The sequence below is a fragment of the Morone saxatilis genome, unplaced genomic scaffold (assembly GCF_004916995.1).
Source record: "Morone saxatilis isolate NCDOM2014 unplaced genomic scaffold, NCSU_SB_2.0 Contig10, whole genome shotgun sequence".
Classification (NCBI taxonomy): domain Eukaryota; kingdom Metazoa; phylum Chordata; class Actinopteri; family Moronidae; genus Morone; species Morone saxatilis.
The window spans coordinates 19180838-19190331 of record NW_023339652.1 but is presented as its reverse complement, the minus strand read 5'-3'; the positions used below and the strand labels follow the sequence as shown (position 1 = coordinate 19190331).

Below are 9494 nucleotides of genomic sequence, written 5' to 3'. Positions count from 1 at the left end.
GCCGCATAGTGTATCTGCTGAGATAGAGCCTGATGACACCTCCCAGCGGGACTGCAGACCTCAAAGAACCAGGAGATTGCCAACTCATTTCACAGACTTTGTGACTTAGACAGACAGTGCCAAAAAAGGGGCAGAATAATCCCTGGCATATGTCTTAATAGCAAGGTAGTCTACCCCTCGCCATTCAGGTTGTTATGACATGGAAAAAAAATGAATGAAAATGTACTTTCTGAAGTTAAATGAGACTTATAAGCTAAAGATGAATGTTTCGATATATTCTGTTTAAAAAGAAGACATTTATGTTTTATAAACTGAAGATTTTCTGAGTATATTGGAGCCTGGATTATTAATGTTAAATAGAAGTAAGGAAACATTACACCTGTGTCATAAATCTGTGTGCAACAGAGATTAGTTTCTGCAAGAATCCAAAATCCAGTGGAAAAATCCCACTGGTTTTTTGTTGTAGGAACCAGGGCGATGCCAACTTCTGGGATGGCCTACAAGAATACATCATCCCTGCAGTGCTCTGTTGTCATTGCATTTTCTTTAAGAGCTGAAAACATGCACAATCATGGTATAATCCTTCAGCCCATGCCTGCGTATTGTATAGATGCTTCAGATCAGGGTATTAGCTTCTCTCTTTGCTGAATGCAAAGGTTAAATTAGATGAACAAAGCTTGTGATACTCTACCCATCCAGGTGATGATCGGCAGCCAGAGTGACAAGGACCATAATATATCTCCCTGTGGACTTCTAAGGTCAAAGCCACAGTCCTAGAGAATCCAGGTGTCCATTTTATGATTAGCTGCTAATGGCAGTAATGGTAACGAGCTCCTCATTATTACTTCATTTTCCCAGGTCAAAGCAAAAGTGAAAGTTAAGCAGAGGTCTGCTAAAAAAAGTTTTTTCATAATTAAAGCCAGTGGAGCACACCATACATGTCAAGGCACACACGTACAGATAATGAAGCTGGTTCCTATTCAGTACACCCTGATTAAAGGCATTGATTCACTGAGTGCTGGATACCAGTGAGTGCAGGTGTTGTGTGAAGATGTGGAATGTATGTAGTGGAATAGATGCCTTCCGTCCTAGTTCTTATCCAGTATTCTTTACTGCATTAGGTAAATAAGAGTGTGTGCTGCATTTAAATGAGTGAGGCGTAAATATCAAGCAACTCCCTAATCAGACCCACACGTTTAATATCAGCTGCTGTTTTTGTTATAGCTCTGATTGGTCCAAAGGAAGAAATGTCTTTCTTTGCATAAAACATATATGTTTTACGCTAAGCTCCTCTCCTGCTGCTATAGAGGATTGGGGTTGCAAGAGTCATGAGTCACTGAATGCTGTAAATTATGATTAATTCATTTATACAGTTGTTTGCAAATTTATTAGCATCTACAAAGTTCAGCTGATTCATGCTGCTGTACTTTCTTACCTGACCTGTATAAGATCACAGGAATGTGGTCTGTTCTATGGCTCTTACCACTCAATGTCTAATTATTGGTTGCTTTATATTTTTGTGATTTAGGAACTAAATCTTAAGTTTTGTTTCTTCTGCTTTGTGAAGTGAGTGCAATTCAAACAGACCAACACTGCCCATGACATCAGTGAAAAGGATTAACAGTAGAGGGTCGGATTAAAAACCTTGATGCATCCTGAAAACAATTGGAGATTATTTGAGCTTTTAATACATTTTTAGTTTAGTTCCAGTTTGTCTGGTTGAGTCATTTTTCCAACTTCCCCTTGTGGCATTCTATTGCCCCATTTGCACCAAGCAGTTCAGTTCAGGACAGTTCGTTACACATAAGAATGGTTATTTTTACCTTTCCATTGACAAAAGTTGTGGATGGTACCAATAGAACCACTCTATTGCATCCATCCATTTTTTCCGTTACCCAGAAACACTGCAGATCTGGCATTAAATGTACAGTTTATAGGCTACAGTGTCAGATAATACTTGCTGCAGCCTCCCAAGACCAATAAAAATATTTCTGTTGTTTCCTAACTGCTGGAAAAGTGAAGTGTGGTTAGCCCTGAACCCCCTGTAATGACCTTGCCTTCATTTAACAGTATTGTCTGCAGTTGGAACGCAAAACAGATCTTAGTGGGGGGGGGGTTAGGTATGGGTTTCTAGGGCACTATACCAAAAGTGTTTGGTGGAAACATGGCTTTTTTGGAAGGCCTCTCAAAAATGAAAGCAGCTCCAAAACAAGCATAAGGGTATCTGAGGTATCTGAGTTAGCCAAATCAAATTGGTGTCTTCCAAAGTTATGGTCTTTTTACGGTTTCCTTGCTGAGCCACAATAGAATACAGGGCAAGGTTTATCGTTAATGATTTTTTTTTTCACTTGCCTGATCAGCAAGTGGGTCAGAAATCTTGTGATGTCACGAGAGCCCAATGTTTTCTTTTCTTTAATTCCTTTTCACCACTTACCAGATCGGGCAAGTAAGTTGCTAGATTTACTAACCCAAAATGCCATTTTACTTTCCCTGGGCAAGCGGGCAATCCTTATTCTTGTGCCCTGCAGGCATATAGTCACATGTTGGTTTGTTACCAGAACAACTGTCCCCAATCTTTTTCAATGTAGTTACTCCATTATAGACAAGAGGAATGATTTAAATGACCCATAACTCTTTCAGCAAAACACAACACAAATCATGTGAATACTGTATTTATGAAGACGATGAAGAATACAATCATCAAGGCATTTTGCTTGGTTAATGTTGAGTCTGTAGGTGTGTAATGCATGGAGGTGTATTTACTCATCCCAACCTGTGCTTTTAAAGCGATAGGTTGCGGTAGAGGCTTAATCTGCTGCTGCACACATCAAAGATTACAGTGGGTGGCAAGGTGATCAAGTGGTTTAATGCAATGTCTGGATGGAGGAGTTTTGGGTCAACAAGCATCTGTCATGCTGAAGTATCCTTGAGCTTATTCTGTATCAGATTCAGGCATATAACTCTACCTAAACTTTACGGTTAAGCTGCCTAACTGAAAAAAAGTATCCAGTATGGATATTGGATTTCCCCTGGATATGACTGCAGTCCAGACAGGCCATGTGGAGCAGCATATTTTCCACTGTTTAACAGTGAATATATTGTTTCTTCTATCTTTCCTCCTCACTTTAACCACTCAGTTTCATAGAATTTGGAAGGACCATACACATTTAATTTAATTTAATTTCAGTCTGTTGTGGCGCATTCAACAGAAGCTCCAACATGCAGCACTTCAGAGTCAGGTGCAACCTTTCTTGATGTGGAAAGCTCCTAAATGTCTTGTTCTCTTATATTGTCCAGGCTGTGATTGTTTGTCTTCAGATTTTTTCACAATAGCCGTGCTTCCATCAACAGATACTGATGTGTATTTTTAGGTATCGCAATTTCGCAAAAATGTTTTTATGCTGGCTTGAGGTGGTTTGCCTTTTTATAAATGACTTAATGCACTTAATGAGAAATGGCAATCCTTTCTCCAAATAAGTTATAACATCACAAACATTTAACTCGCATGCCTGATGAGTTGTCCACGATCGCTGAACACAGATCTGATGGAACCTTCCTCACGTTAATACATGAAAGAGAAATGTAATATTATATAATATATTGTGATGGAAACACACAGTTTGGGTATTTTCCTGATCTTGAAAGTGCAAAGGTGGGAGGAGAGCCACAAACCGGTGGGAGGTTCATTCAGATGAAGCAGCTCAAAAAGAGTTGCTGCCAACCTTATGATTTTGTCAACAATCCCAGAGTACTTGAAGCAAATGTCCAGCAATAATGCAGTAAAGCCTAAAACAAAAATGTACTCTTGTAAATGTACTTAATTATGAATCCTTCAGTTCATTAAATCCCTGCAGCCGTCTGAGAGCAACGGGACACATATGTTGATCAATCTGGAGCCTCTGATTGGAAAACTGCCACATCATTATGCATGACTCTCCACTGTGTTTACTTTCATAAAATTTTGTGCAAATGACACCAGGCTGCAACAGGATAACCACACACACCTTTACACACACAGACTGGTCAGTTATTACTCAGTATTCTGCCTGTGTACACGAGAGACATGGGATTACCGGAGCTCATTAATCCTATGCATCACAGCTTGCTTACCAATTTTCAGCAGTTAATGATTATTCTCATAAATGATGGCGCAAATTCTGCTGCCATATTTTAAGATATGACGTAACCCTTGTGTAACAACTATTATGAAATAGAGTTATGACTGAAATAGTGTCAGATGGATTCCGCCATGTAAACTGCTTCACCAAACATTCATCTATCCATCATTATCTACACCCGCTTATCCTTTGAAGGGTCGCAGGGGGTTGGAGCCGATACCAGTTGATAATGTGCGAGAGTCGGGGTACACCCTGGACACAAAGAGACCACTTCACGCTCACATTCACATCTATGGCCAATTCAGAGTTGTGAATTAAAAGGCCCCAGCCAGCTAGTGTGTTAGTACCCAGAACCTTCTTGCTGTGAGGCAACAGTACTAACTATTGCACCACCATGACATTATGTAGATACCAAATAGAAATATTTATGCCATTTTTAGACAGTATGATTTAGAAGATGGAGAAGTTGATTCTTTATTTGTTGAGCTGTTGTTCTCATGCTTCGCTGTGATTGGCTCAGCTGTTTCAGAGCAATGAAGTCACTAATGTGACTGACTGAGAGTGTATTTGTTAATCACTATCTATATTAATCAGATTTATATAAGACTTACCTCTTTGCACTTGTTGTGCTTGCATCTTTAAAATAGGGCCCTTGATGTGGTTTGGCAATCAAGACCCAGATATCAGAGCACAACACAAACAAATTCCATTTAAAACTGCCTAAATTGTCTTTTTTGTCTGTCCTAGTAAAGTGATCACAGGATCCAGATCCAGATCAAACTAACCTCTGACCCTCCCTGTAATGGGGGAAAAGAAAAGGGCCTTGATCTGTGCTGATTAGCGAGTACAAATTTCTGTCTGTTTTCTCTCCTAGTGTTACGTCCTACCAGACCTTGCCCAGGAACATGCCCAGCCACCGCGCTCAGATTGTGCCCCGCTACCCAGAGGGCTACCGCACTCTGCCCCGCAACAGCATGATGAGGCCCGACAGCATCTGCAGTGTGGCGGGTTCTGTCTACGACCGAGCCCTCCGCCCCGCCTCCACCACCACCACCACCGTTACCACGGCGGAGAAGAGGAGGTCGATGAGGGACGACACCATGTGGCAGCTGTATGAGTGGCAGCAGAGGCAGGCCTTCTCCAGGCAAAGTCTGGCTCAGCCTACAGGTACAGATACCAGATATAATACTACTTCCTGTCCTATGGTAAGACCAATGACAGGGTAGTTTAGAGTTTTCAATTGCAATTTTGACAAACTAGCCTTTAGCTCAGAAAGCTACCCTTAGTTAAGTTATCCAATTAGTGCTAGTTATGTGGCCTTGTTATTCTGTTAGCTACAGTTTGAGGCTGGGTCACAGCGGTCTCTGGGCTCCCTGAACTGGCTTGGGCAGTAATGGATTACATATGATGGAGTTATGTAATCAGGATACCAAAAAAGGTAACTAATACATGACAGTTACAGAAAAGAGAAATGTAATCAGATTAGAGTTTTGCTGGATTATTAGTAGGATTACAATTTTAAAATACATTTTAAAATGAAGAACTATGTACTACCATGCACATGTGCACACATTACAACACTTAACGAGTCTCACAACACCACTCCGGTCTCAAGTGAAACCCTAGCTAATCTTACAGTCACCAGTGTATTATTATTGCCTGTAGTCCATTATTTTTAGTTTCTCCATTATTTTGTCTTCAATGCAGAAAAGTGGCTTACATGCTTCTGCCTGAATTTACTTCATTAAAATAAAGTATTTCTTTAAAAATAAGATGCTAATTTTTTTTTATTTTTTTGTTATCTCAGGACACTTTACAAACAGAGTGGGTCTAGACTTTACTATTTTCTTTTGTATGGTTGCATTGTTCTGTTCTGTCTTATTGACATTTCTTTTCTTTTGTCTTTATTTGCATATTTGGTGATCCAAGTAACAGAAAGTAATCAGGTTACATTACTTTAATATTGCGATACTTGGATGAGATTAATCACAAAAAATGTTAAACAGGTAATTAGTAACTGTATTGGATTATATTTTAGAAGTAACCCTTCCAACTCTGACCCTGAACACCCTAAAACACCTGAAAACATCTGGATACAGGGCTTAGCCCTGTAAAAAAGAATAGAAAACTGGCAGCCCAAAAAGCATTTCCCCCCTAGACCACCATTATAAAAGAGACTTCTGTGAAACAGTCAGCAGAACCTCTCTAACTGTAAACAAGGTCAATTATTGCTTTTTGTGTGTGAATTTTCAAACCATGAATGTTTCATTTTTATAACACATGCCCAAAGCAAACAAAAGCTATTTTTCTGTGTTGCATCATGTGCGAATAGGAAGAGAGAGAGACACACTAATATAACCTGTTCACATCACAGTGTTAGTTTAAGGTAAACTTAGGTTTAACAAGGTACACAAATAAAGAATTACAGCCAGTGCAATTAAATACATTTTTCTTTCTAATGGAAATGTCCATTTCTATTTCAGTACCTTCAGTAAAGCACAAGTCTTTTTCAGGACAGGTTTTATTTTCTCATCCATATGCTAAAACAATGTGTCTGTCTCTCATGTGACTTTACAATATGTTTATATATTTCATACACTTGATGTTATCAGGGCACATTCCTGTAGTGAGTACTTAAATCTGAAGTTAAAAAAATTAAATTAAAAATCACAGAAAACAGATTCCACCAAGCTGCAACTCTCTATTCGATTTCTCTATTTTGAGATGTTCCTCCTCCAGGTACAGTTGTTGTTTGTTCTCATAAGACAAATGATACATTTTCCTAATATGGTCTTGCAGCTCTGTTTGTACAGTTACCTTTCATGTCCCTAATATTTAGTTTGTTCAGTATATATTGTTATTAATGTATATTAGTGTTATTAGGCATGCTTTTAGGCAGGCTAAGTGTTCCATAATGATGTCTTATGTCATCATTAACAAACGAAAAAAATCTCATTTCTTAAAATGGACGATCTTTTGAAACATATCTACAATTTCATGACCATCACAAACAATGGTTAAGCAATGAGAGCTTCTGACTCCACTATGACTTCCCTCTGTTCTCTTGTTGTTTGTGCTTTCAGCTGTGGGTCACTACGGCACCCTGCCCAGCACAAAAACCATGGGCAACATCTCTGAACACACCGTGGCGCACTCCATCCCCACCTCGCCGTCTCACGGCTCCCTGGCTCTCTACAGCACCTTCTCCCCTCCTCGCCAGCAGGTGGCTCACAACCCCAACAGCTCCCACTCTGAGGTCTCCTCCCCCGTCTTCAGGGGGGATGTGACACTGGACCATCGGCACAAGGCACACCTAGCAAAGGTATTTTTAGAGACTCAAATAATAATTATACACTTCTATTAAACACATTTCAAAAATGGCAATACAATGTAGAATGCAAAAAAAGGAACATTAAATGCATTATGAACCAATACAATGTGTCAATAACCAAAACCTTGGTTTTGTCCTTATTTAACTGGAGGAAATCTTGATAATGATCTTAAAATCACTAATTTATGAAATGCACGATTGTGGACAGGGCTCAGATCATCAGAAAAAGCCTAAATATAGAGTTGTGTGTCATCTGCATAACAATGGAGACAGGTGCCATGTTTGCAGTTTATAGAACCTAAAAGGTTGAGATAGACAGGAAAGGGAGTGAGGTGACATGCAGCAAAGGGCCGCAGGTTGGAATCTAACCTGAGCCGCGCACTAAATACTTGGCAGTCATCCATGTTAATTTTACAATGGTTTGCTATTATTGTGAAACAGGGGCAACCGGAAGTGAAGCCTTTGAATTATGGTAATTTAACACAGTAAATACAGGTGCAATGTTTCTCTTGGACAGCATTCAATTCTGTTTGGTAAAAATTCAACTGAAATCCTCTGCAAGATGGAACCTCATCAAGATCTAAGGGCTGGAGATCATTGAATTAGAACATGTATAAATATAAAACTTAAGCATGCAGCATCTCTAAAGTCTTGTACTTATAATGAAGTCTGACTCGGGGTATGGTGGAAAACAAGCATACTTCCTGAGATGAAGTGCTCTTTTAAATATCAGTTCATCCCTTCAATCATAAAGCTTGAATGTGGATAGAAAATAGCTGGAAATCACTATCTCTTTCTAGTCCTGCCATTTATTTTCCCATCCAGAGGACGAAAATTAGACAAAAAGCAGCTCTCTACTAAGAAATACTTTCTAATGTGCTTGGCATCCCATCCTCCATCAACTGAGGAGGTCCTTGTCAGATATGGAAACAGTCCTAGATCTGAAGAGTCCACAGATGTTCCTTATTTCCCCAAGAGAGTCGGGCAGGATGCAGAGTCGAGTTTGCAGTCAGTGGATGATTCTCAATTATGCGATTATTGAATCTTTAAATCACAAAACAAATCATCTTATTTTGTAACCATGCCGAGTTGTCTTTTTTTACACTGAAGTAGGACTACAGAGCTATCAGCACTTGTTTCAAGAGAATTCCTGGAAAAATTAGTGTACAGCAAGGCCGTATTAACCCATGAGCCCCTACAGCTAATTTGGTTAGAATGTGATTAAATGCAGTCTATCTAAGAATATGATTTTTTGTAAGAATAATAAGATTAGCAGGAACTTTATAGCCATTACTGTGGTCATATTGAGCTTTAGTGTTGCATATTAGGGTTGTCATGATTGAATGAATATTGAAGATAATACTACTGATAATACTGTTAATAATACGTATAAATCATGCTTTCTGGTGGCTCAGAGTGTGTATCAAATCAAAATTTTGGTAGTACACTTTAATGGTGGTTGACCCTGTTTATTCTCCCAAGACACAAAATACAAAAGTCAAGGATGAATTTGACTGATATCATTATTATTTTTTACATTTTCTATAACAGATATTGTAATAATATTCAATTAATTAATCCATAAATTAAGGCTGAGGCCCTGAAGCAGCTGTCTGCTTTGCCCAGTTGTCAATCTAGTTTTGTTTTACCACTAAAATTGAAGATCAAATGGCTAAATTGAGAGAGATGTTTATTTTCTTTTTGTCTTTTTTAGTTTAACAATGTTATGCTTGAATACAATCCATTCCTTTTAGCCCAATGTAGCGGCCAAATTTAATTACAATGACATTAATTGAGTCCAGTCATTGTTCTGTGTTTGCTAACAAAGAAAGCAGATGTTGGCAAATAGATAGCAGGATGAAGCAATGACTGAATGTCTCCTATTGTTACCCTCTCATTTTAATAACGTTCCTCTTGGTTACATCAGTGAATGAATTCAGTTAAAGGCCATTACAAATGCTTCAGCTTGCATACACTAATTAACTACAAATCGTGTATGTTACTGTAGCAAGTCGCGCTACAGACGGGGTTTCCTCAGCACACAA

At 38.9% G+C, this 9494-nt stretch overlaps 1 protein-coding gene across 1 annotated transcript in view; it reads left to right on the top strand.

Annotated features, from left to right (window-relative positions):
• The window catches only part of LOC118337602, a gene marked incomplete in the record, with an annotated part of 210328 nt that overhangs the window by 169977 nt on the left and 30857 nt on the right, over window positions 1–9494 (top strand). The window contains 2 exon segments of the mRNA XM_035674711.1: window positions 4993–5285; window positions 7202–7440. Of these exon segments, the coding sequence (XP_035530604.1) occupies window positions 4993–5285; window positions 7202–7440 (532 nt within the window).